Source organism: Anser anser, assembly GCF_964211835.1.
Source record: "Anser anser genome assembly, chromosome: 1".
Taxonomy (NCBI): domain Eukaryota; kingdom Metazoa; phylum Chordata; class Aves; order Anseriformes; family Anatidae; genus Anser; species Anser anser.
The window spans coordinates 98,258,696-98,280,712 of NC_139720.1; the positions used below are offsets into that span (position 1 = coordinate 98,258,696).

The following is a 22,017-nucleotide window of genomic DNA, read 5'->3' on the forward strand; positions in this document are numbered from 1 at the left end:
TCAATCTGAGATATGAGAGAGAATATACCTTAACTGTTTATGTGGCCTGCCAGAATCTCACCCTGACCACAGAAACAGAAGCCGTTATCTTTGTCAAAGCAAACATTATCAACAACATACTTGCTTCTGAAACTGCCCCGACTTTAAAAGTTCTGTTATAATAAATGATATACCTAAAACATAAAATACATGGTACCCCTTTATTTCAACAGCACCTCACAGTTCTCATGTTAAAGGAAAAGTAGAACACCAAGGTCCAGAGTATTTCATAATCAAACCTACCCTCGATGTAGTTCACATAGACTTAAAGATTTAGGTTAAGCACTGTAGTCACCAGTCCCAAGTACACTAACAAGTAGGCTCTTTGAGGCATGAGAAGAGCCACTGATATGCCTATAACTTTCAATAGGCCCATACAATAAGACCATACAAAGTTGGTCTTATCCTTATTTTACATGGAGGAGAAACAAAGCAGAAGGAGTCTCATAATTAAGCAATGAAAGGGATGAAACAAAAAAAATGTGCCTGTCACATTTTGCTCAACAAATAGTCCAGGCTCTCAGCATTACCTACAAAGAGACCATCAGTCATGGCACTTGGGTCTATACAGCTTATAATGACTTCATCTGCACTGTTTCTACCCTTGTGATTTTCATGAGTCTCCCTGCACATTTCTGCTAGCATCTTTTTTTTTTTTTTGGTAACTGCCTTCATATTGTTTGCTGGTGAGGTAGCAAGCAAGCACCTCCAAGAGCTGTTTCTCGCTAGTTCCACCAGTCATATATTTGGCAACCTCCAGGATTTGTGCTTGACTAGAACAGAAACCTTGGCCAAGGTGTACATTTAGAGCCTGAGGACAGCTGAGGGAAAGATACACACCTCTATGCCAAGGATGTGAAGGAGAAGAATGGGAACCTCCTTCCCCAGCAATGCTATCCTCCTGCAGCGTACACTTTGAAGTCTGCCTGGCTGTAAGTGCACTAGGAAGCCAGCAGGCAGCAAATGCAAAAAAAGCCAGCAAATTAATGCTGGATAATAAAGGGAGAAATCCACCGTGTTGTTTCCCTTTGGGTCTTTCGAGGATGTTGCATTGTTCACCAGCTCCTGAGACTTGCTCTCTCCAGAGGGGATAGCTGCACATACCCTGCTTCCCACACTTCACTGCTGATTTGAATACACAGGCACAGCTGCTAGGTGAGTGCCATTTGAATTGACAAACTGGGATTTCTGCTGCACACTTCACACTTAACGCAGCCCTGCCTAGGCTTTGAAGGCAACGGCTTGTTGCCTTAGGGTCTGAAACTAACAAAGCCAAGCAGAACAAGCCCAGGGCTCCCGTCGGATTGCTCGATCAAAGACAATATTAAACAGCACTGTTTTCATAACTACTATTCTGGGGCACTTGGATAGCAAGACAAAGGAGACGAAGTTAATTTCTGTTATCATAGCCTGGTGCAGCTGCAAGGGCCCTGGGAGAAGCCATCTTCCCTTTATGGCTTATACAGCCCATGCCTTTGCAGGAGCTCCCATTAAGCAAATAAGGCATCAAAAGCTTGTCAAACGCGTCCCTGTTCCTTCCCCTAGACATCTTCCACATCTCATCACAGACACCACTGAGCCTCCCTCTATTCAACCATTTCTCTACATCTCACATCTCTCTGCTTCACCTCCTCTATCAGCAGTGCTGCCCATTTTTGTGCCTAAGATGTAAAGTTGGGAAAACTTACCCTTGGTGCAGGAACACTATGAAGGAAGCCAAACAGTGAAGGGATGCTCCATTTGCTGCTCTGCAACCAACCCAGCTCACCACAGTGGGCAAAACTTAGTCTTCAGTTTGTACATGACCAGCTGAGACTAACAAGACCCAGCCTATTTTTCTTGAGATATTGGCAGATAAAGGGTTAGTACGCACTACATAGGTGTGACTGGTGATGGAGGTCACTGAGCAGTATTGCAGAAGGAAGGGCAAGCTATTTCCTGAGTAGAAGAGTTGTTTGAGGCAATTTTAAGATGACCCTCTAATAAACACTGTGGTCATGGTCAGCAAATCACCTTAAGAACCAATGCTTAGCTGCAGCACTGCTGTCCCAGGACTGCCAGAGGTACCTTGGGATGTGTTTTTATCTCCTTAGTATTTATCCATAGCTGAGAACTGAGATCATTTTTGGAAAAGCAGGGATGTGGTAGAACATGCTTACACCCCCAGCTTGACTACAGTAAGGACAAGGAGTATGAGAAGACTGGATTACTATGAAAAACGTTCAAATGAGATGACTAAGAAGGAGGAAAGTTCCAAAGAGCTTTGTTTAAAGCTTCATTCTTCACACCTTGGATTATTTCTCCGAAAGCAGTTGGATGAAAGGCAAAAAGAGTGTTTTTCAAATTAGGGATAGGCTTGACACAAGCAGGGTACTCCAAGAACTGTCTTGTCTGCATCAGTGGACAGAACATCCCATTCAAACTGAGGCTTTACCTTGGATCTTAACATCAAGGAAGATGTTTCCAGCAGTTCCCTACTCCTGCAGGGGAAGAGCTTTATGTTAATAAATCTCATCTTGGATTTCACAAACTGGTTTTCATTCAAGCTTGCTTTACTCTCAAGTTCCTTATTGGCTGAGAAGGCACTAAAATACAGAAATGAAGACTTTTGCTGGAATTTTGCTCACTATATTCAATGCTGATGTCCATAAAACAAAGATGCAACATCAAGCTCATAGCTGGAGGGATATATCATGTCCAACTATACGCAAATATAGCAGGTATCTTCCTGAGGTCAGGGTTTTGCTAACTGAAGGGTCAATACAGATCTCAATTTCAGAAGAACAAAATTGTCCATTCAAATTGATGAAGGCATAAAAATAGTGAACTGTTCTCAATCCAAAACAGAAGTAGCCAGTCTTTACAGTTTTAAAGTAAACCGTCTGGATGTAAATTGCTGCATTATTTAAGTTTATTGAACATCTAACACTAGGAAATGTGCAATTCATGAAATTTTCAGTGAAGATGTATGAATGAGACTTCCCGATACATTTTTTAAAATGTGAAATTATCAAAGTTTTATGCAGTGTCGACTTTGGCCATATATGGTAGAGTTAACTGAAAGTGCAGTTCTAGCTTTAAAAGGGTCTCTGTGAAAGTGGCAATATGTGTTTTATTGTCTCTTAGTCATTTGCAACTCAAAGGTGCTCCAGATTATACATGAAAAGGTGTTTCTTCTATCTGCCAGCTTGCACTGCAAGACACCATTGGATCTGAGAATCCAGGTAGAAGCTTTACTTCTTGCACTTGTATCATCAGTTCCGAAGTTTCTGCAAACTAAATTATGTGCCTAGCTATCCTGATGCAACCCTTAAGCTCCATACCAGGCCACATGAGGAATTCGCTCTCATTGTATGGAGGATGGAAATTTCTCCAGCTGTAATACCCTAAACAAAACAAACAAATCAGACAGAAATTTTACAGTGCCAGCAGAAAACAGAAGGGTAAAAGTATCCTCGCTCAGAAGGAAAGAACTGTCTTTGATCAAAACATACATGCATTACATCTATTCATCTTTTAATTCCCCCTCACTGAAATGCACCGGTTTAGAATTCTCTTGGCCTCAAGTTGGAACAGAGGCTGGAGAGGACAACTAAGTCAAATGACATCTTTAACCTCCTAGATAGAGAGGTATAAATCCAGCCTAAAGCCTTTGCTCTCTGAAATTGGATTAAGGACTCTACACCGCATCTACCTAAAGTAGACAATAGCCCTCCGAGCTATTTTTTGACTTTTTTTCCCCCCCTTCATTAAAAACAGCCCCAAAGCATTCAAAGGCTGTTAGGCAACCTGCTACCCCTCAACAACAAATAAACCCACAGACCAAAACCTCATCTTTGATGTGGTATTCAGGGCTTCCAACAAACATTAGGTCATACCTTCTCAGTACGACCCCAGCGCAGGAGGTAGATGTCATGGAAGCTACTGGGCTACTCTGCTTTGCTAGAGGACATCTTCAGACCCTTGTTTTGGTCGTAAAGCTGCAGCAGCTGCAGGGAATATGAACTGGAATATTTAGCTGAGGTTTAATGCAGGGCTATGAAAGAAAAGAGCCAGGCACCTCCCTTGCTTGCAGCTCTTGTAAGCCAACACCAGGAGCAAGAAGCATTGAGCCATACTGACTGGAGGCAGCAGGGCAAACGTAGCAACGCACGTTCTACAAATGCAGCAGAGCTACCCTCTGAATCTGCTGAGGGCAATGCATAGGGATCTGGGCAGGAATTTGGAGGTCTTTGTTTTACAGACACAGCACCATCCTCATGGTATCATCTGCTGAAATACCTGCAAGGGCTGTGTTTTGCTGCTGCCTCTGCCCAAAGAGCTAACCAACATTTCCTGGCCATCCACCATGACAAGCTGAAGCTTTTCCTGCAGCCTGGCCTCCAGCACAGCAAGCAAGAGACATGGAACTCACACGCCTTTGGCAGCGTGAGCTCTTTTCTTACGTCTCTGCGGCAGGTGAAGATCTTTTTGTTCACCTCCTATCTAGCAATTAATGCAAGCCCCTGACTGAATGCTAGAAGGCACAGATCTCAGACTCCAACATGTTTGGTAAACAAAAATAGGACCTGGATAGAAAGGAGTCATCTCCAAAGCAGATCAGAGTGCATGGATTTGTGTGCTTTCTGAACTGCGGGATGATCAGACTCCAGATTCCATTCCGTTTTGGAGCAGGAATGTAGACTTGGATGTTTCATATTGCACTGGCTTGGATCAGTCTTTACTCCTTCCAGAAAAGCCATATAAGTCATGAGAAATCCTTTCTAGTGCCAGTTTTTATTAAACATCCCCATTTCCCCAAGAAGCTTCTGTTTCAGTGTCTTTGTGCAATCATTTTTACAGCACCAACTCTGACTAGTAACAAGAGTAGCTACTAAAATAGTGTCAATCCACTTTTTATTCACATACCTGAATGAAGTGAAAAAGCAAGCCAATTACTTTTTTGTTTCTTGTTTGGAAAGAGTTTCCCTTCCTATAAACACTGCTACTGAGCAGTGCTGTTGTTAGATAACTAGACTGTGATTTTTAGAGAATGGATGCTTAGGTTGTTGTAGATTTTGGATTTGAACTTCTTAGATTTTTCTCCCAAAACTCAGCACACAGCAATGCATATGCAAGTTTTCCACTGATCGCCCTCTTACTTTCAGCATTCAGTGTCTCTCTTCCTTTCAGAGTTACAGTTTGTGCAACCCCACAGCTCTATCCTATACAACCAGTTGCAGGAATGTATTTCAGGGCCTCCCGTGGCTATGACATTGCACTGATATCTACAGAAGGAGGCAGTGTCATGCATTGATTCAACAACGGGGTGTGAAGTGACAAACACTCTTACCAGGGTTTGAATGAGATTAGCAAAATCCAACGGAACAATGATTAAAAGGTGCTGTAACAAATCCATTTGCTGCATGCAACAAACACAATTACTAGACAAATTACCTCACCCATCCCACACCTCTCTCTGCAGCAAATGAGGGCTGGAGAACCTTCATCCTTCAGACTCCAAACCTAGGGTAGCTTTTTAAGCCGAAGAGATTGCCTTTGATTAACGGTAGCAGCAGTAGCTCACTTTTCCCCCTCCATGAGTTACGCCACTAGAGGGCGAGCAGACTGGCTAAATAATACCCAGTAAACAGTAGGACCATTAGTCTTTGATTCCATATTTCAAGCTCTCCAACTTCGTGAACACGCAACCTACCATCCACCAGCAACTTTTTTCTGCCAATATAAATTTTCACTTCTGGAGTTGCCAAACTTCTTCCTTTCCTCCTTAACTGATTTTCTCACACCTCCCAGTTTTTCCATTCTGGCATAAATGGGGCAAACTAACTCTCCTTAAAGCAAAGGAGGGATTTTGTATTCTTTCCAAAACTTCCATATTTCATTAAAAAGGAGGTCGTAACAGAAAAATCAGAAATTTCAGCACAGACAGCTCAAGTCTAGGAATATTCCTTGTCCTTGTTTCAGAGCCAGAGCCCAACTGCACTCGTGTTGTACTGAATCTGAGCTAACGAGCTCTCCCACTCTGCTAGGGAACACGGAGTAGAGATGTCATTACCAACAGCCACCTTGCACGTACTGAGGCTAATGCCAAGTCCAAGCTAAGAAACATCAATTTCCAGCCCATCTCAGCTGTCTCTACAGATTTTTCCGGGGCACTGCTCAGATGTGTTGCTGAGACCCTCGAGCTGGCCCCGCAGACTGGGAAAGATCCAGCAACAGTTCCTAGTCTGGACTGCATACAACGCAAAATAGCGCTTGTTGCTTTCCTGCCCAGGAAACAGATTGCAATTTGCATAGTCCTGTACCTGAGCTAATAAACTATGATGAACTCTCTCTGGGTCTGCATCCGTGGCACAAGTAATCTTTAGTCCGGATAATCCCTATTATGTACCCTGGCTGTTTCACTTATGCTGCATTACCTTTTACCTCTGGAAGTCCATGGTGCCAGCCAGCACAGTAACCACTACAAAACTCTCTAATAATTCAGGCTATTCTCTTTCCCCAAAAAAAGTGGGGAACTGTGTAGTCAAAACCACCCATTTAGCTTTCACTATTTAGTTCCTGTTACGAGCAATATAAGAGCAAACAAGCTGGCTGATTTTCCTTCCAATCAATCAGTCTGATCGTCTCCTACCATCTTGTTCCCATCTCTACCTCCCTCACGAGTCCACCTCCCTCTGTCCCTGAGCCCTGGGGTGCCTCAGCTCCAGTGACATGCCAGGAGAGCTACAAGCTCAACCACAGTCAGCTTCTGAGCCTGGAGGGACTAGTTCACTACTCAGTTATACTGAAAAGATATGAGAGAGAAAGATGTGTCGTATGGTAGCACAACAGGAAACCTGAAAAAGTCTAGCATATCTGATAGGACAAAGTTATGGCCACAGATACTGGGCTACCGTTTTATTGGGTGTCCAGCAGGCTGCCTTGGCCTACATATCAGAAGAAGAAAAAAAAAAAAAAAAAAAGAAACCATTTAAAGAAAGGAAGAAAAAAAGTCTTAGGAGTTAAGCAGTTAACACCCAGGATTTCACTTTTGTTAATATAGCAGAAGACTTCCTCATGAGTCTGTCTTGGGCCAGGATCTGTGCCACAGCAGGAATAATGCAAGGCAAGAAAGTAAAATGCTTTAAAGAATATGGTTCTTTGTCAGACTGAAAGTATTAGCTGTGATTCAGAAATTAATGACATCATAAAAATCTATTAAGGCATCTAGACTGTCTCTCAAGGGACCTTTTCACGCTTGTAGTGCATGGATTATTCTCCAGGGTTCTGCCCAGCCAAACTTCAGATGTCCCAAATGACAGCAATTCCACCACATTTCTTAACAAAGCTATTTTGCCACCTAATCTCTTTCTACCCATTAAGTATTTTCCACTCCTGCCATTTTTTTCCCTCTTCTCTCCTCCAAATTTTCTACTATGAGACACTTCAAGCTCTCAGTCCACACTAGACAATTCTTCACGCCTTCCCAGTAAGCCTAGATCATTAGCATAGCTCCTCTTTAGTCATTTAACCAAACAGCTATATATTTAGCTCTCACAAGCATTCCTCATAAGTCAGTCCCTCCAGCCCCTTAATCATTCTCGTTGCAATCCTCTGAATTCCCTCTAATTTTGTTTACATCTTTGTGGAATTGAAGTGCCCGGAACCAAGTGCTGTAAACAACAACAGCTTGTTATCTGGCTAGACTGCAATTCCAGTGATCGCAGCACGGGCCCCACACGTGCCATGCACACGTAGACACATACACAGGCTCACCCCGTGGTTCGGGCACAGCATCGCTACAGGACACAAATCCCACACCACACACATTCCCTCCCCAGAGACATCAGCTGGGCCTCTTTCAGAGAAACCCAACTCCAAACAAAACTGAGGGAGACCAGCTCCACAGATTTTAAAGTTTGCTTGAAGGAGACTTCTTGTGAATTTTCTGCATTATTTTCTCCTCTTTTACAATTCCCAGCCTGTCCAGGAATGGTCACAAGCCAAACTGAACAAACGTACCCATTCTCCAACACAAGCACAAGCCATGACCTAAAATCCTTCTACATAATGCATACTGCTCCAATTCCAGCCCTATCAGGCAGTGTCCATCAAAAAAGTGCTGTTCCTACTTTTGAGCCACTGAGGCAAGCATGGCAACGGTGGTTTCCCTGAGCATTTTCCTCAGAAACTGCATCTGAACCTTGGCTGAGAGAGCCAGGACAACCACACTCTTTGCTGGCTGGATTGAAAACCAAGGAGTTATTAGCAGGAGGAATTCAGACCTAGCATGCCAGAGAAATAAACTGGGTGATACATCCATGAGGATGCTCTTTTAACTGTCTGCAGGCTCAAGACAGACACCAGCTAGTGACTACACTCTTGTTATATTTTCAAGTTTTTCATCACACCTATAAAGGCCACAATTTTCAGAACTTTTTTTGTTTTAGATGATAGTTGAGACTTTGATGTAATCTTATGACAGAAGATAACACATTGCAGAAAAGCCTTTAAGCACTTGTAACTTAATCTGTTCCTGAAACTTGAGTTGGAATTTGTCCAGCAAGACACCTTTTTTTTTTTCTTCCTCTTAGAAAAATGCCAATTCAGTGAGGCAGAAATATTATGCAAATCTGCTTGGTTTGCTTCAACAAATTTCTGGTGAACTTCAGGCAGGGTTCAAAAAGAAGCCTGACAAGGTTCCTGCCAGCTCTCAGAACATTTATGGGATAGCCAAGGCGTGCAGAAAAGATACCAGCTCTACCACAATTGCTCTTCTAGAGTAAGGTCCTCTCGAGCCTTCCCTTCACGTGTAACAATTTCAAAACCTCTTCTCACATAGGATGCCCAGACCTGCATTAACCTAAAAAATGGCACTCTAAGGATCTCTGCCATGTGGCAACAAAAGCAGGGGCTCGAAGTGTCCTGTCTCCACAGCACCTCTCACACTGTCATTACTCCTTCACTGCAGCTCAAGCAATACCTCAGGACCAAGGAGAGCTTGGGCTGTTTTATTTCACTTTTTTGTTGGTAGTGTTTTGGGCAGCAGGAAAAAAAAGAGACCAAAATTTCTTCAGATTGATCAGGGTGTGAGCAGAACCTGCAAGTAGAGGCCATAAGAGCTCCCTTGAAGCCTGAAAGAAAGCCTGCAGCTACAAAGCTTTACACTGGGACAGAGCAAGGCCAGCTAGAATGGCCTTTTCTCCCTTTCCTCTGTGCACATAGACAAGAAGAGAAGAAATACAACTCTGTACTGATGACCTTAACTCTAGGTCCCTCTGGGGCAATGCCACAGCTCATTTACCTCATGCTGCAGCCTGAATTTGATTTTTTTTTTTTTTTGGTGATGTTGTTTTTAAACAGCCTGATCTGTTGCAGTTCTCTGGCTGCTGGAGGGTACACAAACCAGTCACCAGCAGGCACCTAGGATACACGGAAACAGATAAGGGGGTCTGTGCCCTCATGTCAGCTCTCTCGCTGTTACCCACCTTACCTGCCTTAGTAGGCCTAGGCTATGGGCAGCTCTTACACCACTTCAGCTACTTCAAGATTTATTTATTTAAAAAACACTGAGAAATTACTGTTGGTATAAGCTCTAACACAGCTCCAGCACAAAAGCTCTTGTGTACAAATCACTTCCTTCCCTCTCACACAGAATACCTAGAACAAGTACAGAACATTTCATAGTGGCATGCCTGCGTATAGGTCTATCCTGCTAACTTTTACTCAGCTAGCTAGACCTGACACTTGACAAGATACAGCTATACTGGACAAAATTCTTGCTATTGATGCAGTTGAACTTGCAGGGCTCTGATTGTAGGTACAGCTAAAGTGCATAATTGCTGGTTTGCTGGTTCAGGTTGCATTCAACCAAGGAATCTTTAGCTCAGACAGTGCAAGATAGCACAGCTACATAAGAAAGGTTGGCTAAGCCACGCTGTACCATTTTTGAATATGTCAGTCTAATTAAAATTGTGTAGTCTGCATGTGCAAGAAAGTCTCCTTTCATCCTCTTCCTTCTGTTCTCAGAAAGTCTCCCACGAAAGTGCAGGAGTCAAGCATGTCCTCTCTACCCTGTATTTCATGCACAGGTAACTGAAGCATGACTAAATTACCGCCTTACATTGAGGCCATCAGAAAGACGAGGAGGGGTAGCCAAGCCTCAGCAACAATTCTGTTTCACTGCAACAATCTCTTGCCATGTCAAGATAGGATGCAAATCTGCTGTGAATAATGGTTACTCCAAAACCATACACAGCTACACAGATATCCCTATCAATAATCATGCTGCATTCACCTACTGAACTAACATTTCATAACACCTTCCTTGCACAAAACACAACTCTGAACCACATTTGTTAACACAGCACAAACATCTTTACCATGCAACTTATGCATTTTCTGTCACAGGCACAAAAATCACAACCACCCACCATCATTTTGTTTCTCACATGCATCTTCTTAAGAGCTGTAGTAGATATATTGAAAGGCCTCTGATCAGAGCTTCACATACAGACCTTATATATAGGCATGAATAAAATTGGATGTTGTAATGTAAGTGATCCCATGGTGCAACAAAATAGCTTTACAAGGCAAACATATAGGTATTCATACAAGTAGATGGAGCCACAAAGGCACAAGTCTAAACACATTTACACATCAAAAACTCCACAGATGCCCCTTGAAAAAATCCTTCCTTCCTGCAGGCAAAAACCTCCTTTGTCAGGCACTCAAATGTATATCCACATGGTCAGCTTCACCAACACCCATGCGAGTGGAAGTCAGGCGATGCAGTGCACTGGCCAGGCCAGTGGACAGAGAAACCCTTGCCCTCACTCATGATATAACTTTGGGTCAACTGCTAAGGGCCAAGCACATCCAGGCTCCACGTAGGTGCAGCAGCAAGAGAGCACATAGGCGAATATTAATAGTTATTGTCCCAGCATGTTGTAAGGATTAATTGGTTTCAGCCTGCAACTCGCCATCAATATAAGTGCTAAGGAGCAGAGGGGAGGGAGCTGTGATTACCCACTTACATTGCATACTCATATCCCAGTGGCTGCGTGCTGTAATGCTATCGATTTCCTGGTTGGGAAACTCCACAGCCTTCCATTTGTCTCCTTACTTGCTCCCTCCCTCATCCCACTGCTCCTGTGCTGCCTGCCACACGATTCCCCCAGCAGCCAAGAACACATCACCAGAAAAGGGAGAGGCCGTCTCTCTTTGTGGGAGCACTCTGCCAAACCTCAAAGAAATGAGGAAACATGCATCCATTAGGTAGCACAGAGGCAGACCCCAGGGAAAGGAGCAGGTTTCAAGAATAAGCCATCTTCAAAAGAGGTTCTGTGGTATGATTTATATAACCTAGGAACCACAAAAGCCCTGTCTGTGAGCCCACAGATCCAATTATATTCCCCCTTGCTTTAAGCTAAGACCCTTCCTCTGAAGCCTACCTTCTCATGCTAACACCTTTTTCTTAAAAAGAAACAAAGAAAAACAGCCCACAACCAAAAAAACTGCCTTAACTCAATATGTAAATCCTTGCGTTGCTCCCCAAACCATCTTCTCCCAGAAATACCATTCAGCAAAGTCCAGCATCCCTGCAGCTGCAAACCAGAGCATATCATATTCTGTACTTATGAGTGAGCAGTAAGCAAATCTAACGTAAAGGGTCTTTTCCCCCTCAGTGAGTAGTCACAGGATTTTCCTGTGGACTTCAACACAGCAATATGGTCAGTAAGACATTTCATTGTGAGGGTCTGCACACCTTAGCCAGGAAGAATACTCCTTCAGCTCAGAGAATTCAAAGCCCCTGCCATTCCCTTTCCTTCCATACTGATGAGCAGTGCAATGCTCCCCCTCTGGCAGGCATCCTGCTGGAGGGAGCTCATAGGGAAATGCCTCAGCTTCCAGGTCATTCGGCAACAGCCATGACCCCAGTCCCACGGTCCTCCTGCTCACAGCCCTCTGAGCACCACAGTGCAAGAACATAGCACAGAATCAAGCCTGAATTTATCCATTTAAAAAAAAAAAATATCTCCCACTCGTTCCTGTAAGAATCACTAATTCCCAGCATTTCTTCTTCCTTTCCATGCTACCTACAGGGATATTTGTCCTTCCCTGACACCAGGAGAGGGCTTTGTCTCACATGCTCACCCACACAAATCTTCATCTTGCCCTTATCTATTCCTTATCACAGTGGAACAAGATTGTCTGTGCTGTGCATGGTATTTTTCATTTTACCCCAGACAAAAATGACAGCAGGAAGAGCACATCAACTATCAAAGCCATTGCTGACTGGCTGTGAACAACACAAAGCTATGGCACACAGTTCTTTAAGGAAAAAGGATATTGAAGAGGCAAAATTCATGCTCCCTATAGGGGTCACAGGCAGCAAAGCTCCACATCCTCCCAGCAGCTGCATGTGAAGGAAACCATCTTTTGCAAAGCACATGTCTACATATTCAAACGTACACATGGAGGACTTTCCCCAGACTCTTCTGTGATGCCTTTGTCTGGTTGTACAACAAATTTCACTCAGTCATGAGAATAAGTCCTTTAGCAGCCTCAGCTGATCCTCTTTCACCAGAAAGCCCATCAGATATTCAGATCTGCCCAGGAAAGGCAGCTTCCCTTTCACTCACTCATAATCAGCTTTTGTCATCCATTTTCACGTTACAACACATGGGTCAGTAGGCAGTGCTCCAGCACTGCCTCCAGTCCCCTGCCTGCCTCACCAGCCCCTCGAGGTCCCTATACAGAGCACCCAGCAGCTGCTGCAGCTCACCATGGGCTACATCACACGTGGACCCATGCATTAATTTTGCTGCTATAACCCATTACCTATGCAAATTTGTCTTGCACAGAGAGAAATTGTTGAGTGAAGGGTACAGTCCCCACCAACAAAGCAAGGAGCACCTAAAGGCTTACGGGAGGCACACAAGAAGGAAGGGAGCTTCTAAAGCGTTGGCTCTGCCATCAACATAGGATGGCAGCTGCCATATTCCTCACCTGGCTAGAAGAGGGATGTAATGCTTTTGGGACAAAAAGAAGGTGCAAAGAGTGACTCTCAAAGGACTTATCCCCTCCTGAGACCACTCATGCATTGGTACTCACAGTCTAGAGAGAAGCTTCCACAAACACAGGGACTAAGGCATTTATAGCAAGGTTAGCAAAACCCTCACAAGAAAGGAGATCTCAAAGACTAAAAGATTAAGCGATTTTCTGATTATCATAATAAAACACTGTATGTAGAATAACGCTTAGATTTATAATACACAATGGGTCCTTACTGGTGTGATAAGTGTTGACTCAAATGGTCTGCAAGTATTGGGATAGGACTAGAAGAAACACTTGGGATATCCTTTTAATGCTCCCTCTTTGCAGATAAAGAGCCTTCTCTGCTTCTTCCCTGTCTTAAACCTACAAGAAGTGTTCCCCCCCCCTTTTTTTTTTTTTAAAGTATTGAACCTTTTCATCATTTAAAGGAATGCAAGGCAGCTGAGTGAATCGTTTCCTCATCAATACAGTCCAGCACATGAGAGCTTCCCCTACCTCAGTTGACAGAGAGAGTTGGAAACAGACAGGAAGGAAAGTATATTCAAGAGAGCAGGTAAGGACTTTTCTCTCCAGTCAGCAATGTCTGAACATTATCCATCCGCATCACAATCACCACACACTGTTACACACACTACAACATCACTCTTCGCACACACATACTCTCCTGCTCCTCCTCTCCCTGTTCTCCTCATCCATTACACATTATCAGCACAGAAACACTTGGTTACATGCTTCCATCCATACAGATCGCACAAACCTTGTGCATTAACAAACTCATCCTTTTTCACACCCGCATTACCCACTAACGTTATAAAGCATGAGAGTTTACAGATAACATTTGTATTGCATACCAACCTAAGGCATCCTACTCCACTTACCCAAATGCTTCTGTGATTTCTCTCAGACTCATTCCCCATTTATGAATACCCTTGAGCAGCTAAAAAAAATACATCATAAATAAATGCTGCCAGTACTACGCAGGCCAATTCCGCATGTCCTTTCTGAAAGCATCTACTTCAATAAATTGGCTGCATAGGTATTTTAATGATTAAAAAAACTAAACAAACAGTCTCATGCAATTAAACAATGAAATAGGGTTACAGGGAAGATTTGTTAAAATAAGCTTTTTTTAAAAGTAAATTGCAGATTTGAAACAGCTGTTATTTTTTCAATGGAAAGTTTGTTTAAAAGGATTTTCAATGTAAAGCAATGCTGTAGAAAATGTATAATTTGTCAGGGCATTCATATATATATTTTTTTAAATAAAAAAACTCAGTGGGGAATTCAGCATAACTTTTCATATTGGCAGCTAAGCTAATTTAGAGTAATAAGAGGTAAAAATGAAATCACCAATAAAATATTCTTCTGAATGATCAAAAATACAATTTTTGATAGATCCAGATCATTTTATTCTCCTCCTCACCCTCATTTAACCTTTTTTTTTTTTTCAGGGGGGTGGTGGTGTTGAAAAAAAATCAGCTTTTGATTTCAATTCAGGAGTCTGATCCTTATCAGAAGCTATGAGGCACACCAAGACAAATCCATTCAGGGGAAAAGCTACATTACGCCACTAGAAATCCCACCCACCAGCATCCCTGGGGTGTGCAGGTACTTTTAGTCCTCCAGCCCCCCCAGGGCAGCAAGGCTGGTGCACCCCGCAGGAGGAACACCCAGCCCGCCTCCAAGCCACCTGCCTCAACCACGACTGGAGGTGCAGCAGCAGGGAAACGCACGAAGCCTGAAGCAAATAATTAAAGAAAAATAATGATCAGTATAAAAAAAAGATGTGCTGTGCAGGAATCAGAGCCTCTAGCCTATGGGGAAGGGGGCAAAGCCTGTCTCTGCCAAAGCCCCCGTGCCCAGGCAGGCAAGGGGCAGGCGACCCACTGCACGTCCCCTGGCAGAAGTGTTGGAGGCTGCCTGCCTCGGTCTCTTGGCACAGCAGAGCCCGTGGGTCTCCTGCCAGCCTCCACTGTGCTGCCTCCACCCCCCATCGCTTGCTATTCAGCCTCAGCCTGGCAGCACCAGCCTCATCCCTCTTCACCCCCCTCTGCGTGGTGGCTTTGGGAGAGCAGCAGACGACCAGGAGCTCCTTCTGCATTCACTGGTACACCCCCAAGTGGACAGCGAGGAGAAGGGGGGAGAGGAGGCACGGGCAAGTTTTGGGTAGCTCGCAGGCTCGGCTGCCTGGCTCTGGAGGGACACAACTGGAAGCGGTCCGACGGGGGTCACAGCCTGTCACAAACACGACTGCAGTTTTCTGGGGTAAGGGCTCCACAGAGCTGTGCTCAGCAGGGTTACAGAAAGGTTCAAGGCTTGTTACCACAGCTTTCAAATAAGTGCACCCCCCACCCCCTTTTTTATTTAAAGAGAGAAAAGCACGACAACAACCAAAGGGGAAAAAACAAAACCACACACACAGAAGGGGCACGATACTTTCCCACTCCCTTTTAACTCCTTCAAATGTCTTTGGGCTTGCTTGTGATGTGCTCTGCTCCTCCCGTGCAGCCCCAATATTCTGGCTTCGCCACCCTCTCCCCCCCCCCCAGATGTGGGAAAGGAAGATACTGCTGGCTATGGAACCACCCAGCAGTGGACCAGGGCTGGGTTATACCACATCTGAAGTTTGGGAGCAGTACAAAAAGCAGCTCCAGGTTTGCAATTCCCCCATCCCCCCTTCCCATTTCAACACCCAGAGAGGGCAACTGCCTTGCCTCTGCCTTCCCAGAGGGTACCTGTTACAGCAGTCCTCAGAGGACCTTCCTCAATGCCTTCAAAAATCAGAAAAGATGCAGCTGATAGAACTGTGGCAATAGTAACTCACTAGAACAGAAGGTAAGGGTAATACAGCACCCGGGCCTTTCATAAGCTGCAGATATTAGGAAGGATTAAAACAGCTCCTGGTTGTGCTAGAATCAGGATGCTCTAGTCACAGCTCGGGGAAGGCTTCTGACTTGGAAACACCGTGTGGAGCAAGCACCATCGATGACAGACCAGGAAACAAGCATCAAAGACGGGGCAATGTTCAGAGTCAATGTTACTTGCCCATCTTCCTTGAGAGGTCTGTGCCTGTTCTTCCAGAGCAGAGGGAAGTTCACATCGAGCTACTCAACTTCACTGCTGACACTAGCTATTTACGTTACACAAGTACTGGTCTCTTCTCCCCCTGCGTGCATCCCGTGTGCTGAAGAAATCCTCCTACCCTGTCAGAAGCAGCCCCTTCACAGGGGAAGTCAGCTGGAAGGTGCAGGTGCCAGATTCACCATCCAGATTCAGAGAATGCAAGTTTGAGAGAAAATATGCAACAGTGAAAAAGCATGCGTATGCAACACAGAGACGGATGAAGGGAAATCGCGTGAAAAGGAGCGCTCAGTAAATGTGAGAAAGAGGGAGAAAATGAGGGATTTTGCAGCGAGCGCACGCAATAGTGACAGGTAAATGTGAGGCTGCAACAGAAAGCATGTGCATGACAGGGAGCGTGCCTGTACGAGGATTTGCTTAGTGGACACAAAACAGAAGAGGACAGTGCGTGTGAAACTGTGTGTAAAAGTAGGAGCAAAAGGGCAGTGCAGATGCTGTGACTGGACACATCTCCGTGCACTACAGCATACACAAGAGTGTGAAAGGTAAAGACAGTCACAGTGAGATACCCCTAAGTGTGCAAGATACTGTGAATGCAAGACCGTGCAAGACGGAAGGCCAGATAGATGGATATACAAATAAAGAACACATGTGCCATGTATGTGTACATGCATGTGCGCTTGCAAGACCAGTGCAGCATGACAGGCACGGGGTTTTATGTTGCAAGCAACCACCAAAGCCAGCGTGCAGGATGGAAAGAGGGCATAAGAAAAGGCTAAAGGGAGGGAGGGAAGGAAGGAGAGGAAGAGCGAACGTGAGCAAGAGAGAAGCAGACTGGCACTCCAGGAACTGCATGTGCTAGGGAGCTAGAGCTGTTATGTGCCAGCGCGAGTTTATTTATCTTCCATGCTATATTCATGAGTATGTATGTACATATATAGGACCACTGCTATGTGTGAGTGAGCATGGATCATGTACAAGCTGTGATTTGCAGGGCTATGATTATATGTGCATGTGTGATGTGTATTTATACATACAGCACGGGATGCATTAACCCTTAACTCCTGTTTACAGAAAGCATCTCAAAAACAGCTAGCATGTCTGTCATCACTTCAAACTAAATTCTGTACTCACACTTGGCTCTTAAAGCAAGAAACCCAGCTGGCAATTCTCCACTGAACAAAACCCCATACCCAACAAATTTCCTTCTCCTATCTTTTCCTCTTTCATTCTTTTTTTTTTTTTTCCCCCGTTGTGGAGCGGAAGGACATAGTGTTTTTGCAAAGAGGCATAGAGGCTCCTCCAACCTTCTCCCTCCCCCAGCAAAACCAAAATAAAATAAAATAAAACAAAACAGAAATAAAAAGAAAAAAAAAAAGAAACTTAAAACTGGTCTCCTCAGGAAGGTGAGGAATCCAGGAGCATCAGTACTTGTGATCCAAAGTGCTGACTGGCTGTAGATGGAAGGGATACCCACATTCACCCACCCCTCTCTCCTTTGCAAATCTTCCCATACACCCCCCCCAAAAAAAAAAAAAAAAAAAATCTCCCCCTCTGCAAAAGCACGAATACAGCAGCAAAGTCAGTCACATGCAGTGCCCTCTAACCATAGGATTCACCAACAGAGATCTCTCCTTGGCTTATTTCCTGAGGGGGGGAAGGTTTAAGGGGGAGGTGGGGGTGGGGGGGGTGTCGAAAATAGAGGGATCTAAATAGCTCCAGCTTCCAGCTCCATGTTTCCATCCATCCTCAGTCCATCAGCCTCAATTCAAGAGAAGGGGGTTGACGAGGTGGCACGAAAGAACTCATCACATACCTTGCAAGGAGAAGAGGGACAAGAAGAATCCCAGCACCCAGATACTGTGCAGCCAGTAGGTCCTCATGCTTCTCTCTCACTCGTTCTGCTTCCTCTGCCTTTTTCTCCGTCTCTTGGCTTCTCTCTGCTCTCTCAATTTCTTTTTTTTTTTTTTCTTCCTCTTCCCCTCTCAAATAAAATGGGATTTGTGTCTCCCTTCAGTCCCCCTGGGCTCTGCTCTACCAGCTCTGACAATCCAGTCGCAGAGAAAGCTGACCCGTGGTGGCCAGATTCCCAAATAGCCTCGCACTCTCCCCTTCAAGTGCTGGAAGAAGGGGGGGCCAGGTTAGATGCTCGCCGTAGCCTGCGCTGGCTGTAAACACAGAATCTCTCTGTCTCTCTCCTGCAGCTCCAACTAAATGCGACTGTACTTAAACAAGCAATGCCTTATAGGACAGTGCTCTGAGCAGAAAAGATCCCACCTCTGCCACCTAGTGTTGCAAGCCTGCTCATTTATTTTATTTTTATATATATATATATATAAATATATACACTATGCTATAGAAATATGGCTCTCTCATTCCTCTGAAAATGTATCTCTTGGATCAAAAAAGTCTGTGAGCCATGCTGGGCTCAGGAGTCCCTAAGGCTTCAGCTGACACGGGGAAGTTATTCAGCAAAGGAGGAGCGCGTCCTTCATCGCCATGACGAGGAACGCAGCGGGGCAGGTTTGATTTCTCAGCAGAGTTCTGCCTGACAAATCCTGAAGCAAGGGTCTTTTCTGATGCTGGTGTCACTGCTGGGCAGTATGCAAGGGCCAGAGGGAGATTCAGACGCACTGATTGTAATTACAGAACTGCCAAGGCCTCCAGGAAAAATAGCAAGCATCAGGCTGCATTAATCTTCACTGGATCTCCCATAACTTCTGTGCGATTTCAGAGGGACCAGAAGAAATCACTCTGTGTAGGAAATCCAGCTTGCAAAGCCACCATTTGCTCACAGAAGGTTTCTCCTGTTACTCGTCTCCTTTTAAACACAGGTTCCTCCTACCGTACACAAGATGAACTTTTTTTTCCCAAGGAGTAATTAGCTCCTGTAGTTTCATTGCCCCCGAAATCATTGCTTCTGGTGAGAGGAACAGCAGTAATGAAGTACTACTTAACATTCACACAGGGCTTTTCATCAGTCACTCTCCAGGCTTTTCACAAAAGAAGGTGCCCTTTTGCAGATGGGGACAGAGAGACAGCGCGACTACGCAACCTTTGAGAAGTCACTGCAAGGTGGTAGTCCAGGCGGGCTGGCCACACAATCTGGCAGCCCCTCCATGGGCCATGTTGCCCCCTCACCACAGTTGCTATAGCAGCCTGTAAAGATGCCACTACTAGAAGATAATTTCCAATTTACACATCACAGATGCAGCTTTGCCACCCGCAGATGAGCCCCTTGAAGGGTGAAAGGTCAGGCAAAAGCCACTGGGCAAAATATCCTTCTACACGCATGGTCACCAAGGCCTACTGAAGGGTCTTCAGAGGCTTGCACGAAACCTGGGGAAGCCTCAGGTAATGAAGGGCCTGCAGGTGGAGAGCAAGAGAGGTTGATGGCAATGTTATGGTGTTGGGTCCTCACCGTTGGTCGTGAGTTGACAACAACTCAAGGGAGGAAAATACCATCAGGCGTAATAAGCAGTTTCATCTGCTCTGGCTAAAAATCCAGTCTGTCCTATGTCTTCTGTGATTCATTAGCAAATCTTTAAGAAATTCCACTCTGCAAATACAGCCAGAGCTGGTGCTGCAGACAGAAAGTCTCCCTGAGATTCCCACCAGGACACGAAGGTGACCATGCATTCATAGGAAAGGCGTGTGGGGGATTCTTGCCACTAAAGACGAAATGCCGCTCCAGAAATATTTCTTTTTAGTCTACTTTTAAACAAGCTGTTCCGCAAAAAGAAAGCAGAAAGCCTGCCTTCCCGTGGCCAGATCCCATCGTATCCCTATGACATCCCCTGCAGCAAAAAGAAACCGCTTGCTGTGGGTAGTCCAGAAACATGTGCTTGTTTCCTAGTGGACCAAAATGCACACTGCAACACAAAACACAGATACCATTTGGACTGGCTGGCTGCTGCCAGGTTATTGCTGCCTTCATTATTCATGCCTTTCCCCCTGTGAACAGAGTGAGGCATTGCCTAATCACCATAGTTTCCATAATTAAGAAACATACAGGTGCAAAGTTTCTTTCCAGACTTTCACCTTCTTTTAAATGTGGTTGAGATTGGCTGGGAGGAACAACAACACATGTACAAACAGATTGACATGTACTATCGTATGCTTCATTTCCCGAGGAAACCAAACTAAAATATTAGAGTGGATTAAAATCAACTCCAGCAAGCTGGGGAACATGCTTTTTCATGATTTCCCTTTTAAATGGCTTTCATTCTCTGATATCAACAAATTATTGTATGAAAGAAGGCACATGCAAGAAAAATCAACTTGTCCCATGAGATCTCATAGGAATTTGTTGTGCCCAAATCAAAAACGTACAAACTGATTGTCATCACTTAAGCGTTGCTGCAGGAATCCCCACCAAGGTGTAGCACATGGACTCGCTAGGCCAGCACCTTAATACCACACCAGTTCCACTGATCATCCTCAATACCCAACATCTACATCTGATACATAAAGCTGATTATACAGCTTTATATCCATCTGTGCTCTTTCACAATCTCCCCAGCACCATGCATGTTTTCATGCTATCAAACAGGTATCCCAACATCCTACCTAGACACATTCACATACGTAACACCATCTCTCTCCTATCACACACACAATCCTACAGGACACCACAAGCTTACCACCTTCAGCATTATGCAAACATTTAAAGTCTACTTTCCCTACAGACTTCCAATTACAGCTCCATGCATGATCCCATGATCTACACCTTTCAGCTGCATAGCTATGTCATACCTTGGATATGAACATCCCATGGCCTGTTGGGTCCAGTCCTCTTTCGAGTCTTTGAGCTAAACATAATAGCAACATTGAAATACATAATAGTAATATCAAAATAAGATCTGCTCCAGACCATAATTGCACAGGGATGAAACTTGGGCAAGACAATGCTGAACCCAGCATTGTTCTCATTTTGAAAGGACAGCAGTAGTTAAAAAGTATGGAGAGAAGATTCAAAGGAAGCAGCACTCTTTCAATAACAGCATCTTACACTTCTCCGGAGAAGCCAATATAACTGAGAAGAGAAGCGGCTGCTTCTTACGGTCTATTCAACATCATCCTAACCTTCAAAAACATTCAGGACTGGGGTTTGGCTCCCTTACTCATGCTGAGTCATACCAGCAGGGTTACTCAGGACATTAGGCTACTAAATATGAGCTGGAGTATCAGATTCTGTGGGCTGAAATTCTCTGGGATTGGTCTAGAGCCAAAGGTGAGTCTGCTGTTTGTGTGGCCAAATCCCTCAGCTACCTACAGACTATGAGAGCAAAAACAGATGCAAGAATCACACTCAACTCTCCCTAAATATATAAACCAAAATCTTTTTTTAAATTGTTCTTTCTCCCTTTCTTTTTGAATTACTGCAGTTCTTTCACTTACCCCGAATTCAAAAGTCAGATGAGCCATAGACATATTAGCTATTGAAGAGCATATCTATAACCCCATTTAGAGAGGGAAAAAAGAGGTTGGGTTCTGACAGCTCTGATGATTGAAAGATGGCTACTTTTAATGCATAGTAAAAGTATTTCATTAAGGCTGAGTGGATGCATTTAGATGCACTGTACATGGATGCTTCTCCATTTTATAATAAATAAATGTGCTTTGTGCTATTAACTGTTTAAGCACTCATACTTTCATTTCTATTTCAAATTCACTTTTGTCCCTTTGTGCAATATCAATATTAACTTGATTGCGCAGCACACATATATTTTCTTTTCAGTTTTCATACTGAACCTACCACAAAACAATTGTCAAGCAGGCAAGCTGAAGTTTATAGAGGAACTTACAACTTTTCCATTAGAATTTTTTTCAAATTACTGTTATTTAACTGTGCAA

At 44.2% G+C, this 22,017-nt stretch overlaps 1 protein-coding gene across 2 annotated transcripts in view; it reads right to left on the reverse strand.

The window, feature by feature from the left end:
• LSAMP (limbic system associated membrane protein) overlaps positions 1 to 20,079 on the reverse strand; it is a 966,851-nt gene extending 946,772 nt beyond the window's left edge. The window contains exon 1 of one of the 2 annotated variants that reach the window (XM_083819698.1): positions 17,978 to 20,079. In XM_083819698.1, coding sequence (XP_083675824.1) covers positions 17,978 to 18,044 — 67 coding nt within the window. In that variant the 5' untranslated portion in view covers positions 18,045 to 20,079. The remainder of the gene's footprint in view (positions 1 to 17,977) is intronic. The other variant, XM_083819693.1, reaches the window with a different exon arrangement.
• Between the last annotated feature and the right edge of the window lie 1,938 nt (positions 20,080 to 22,017).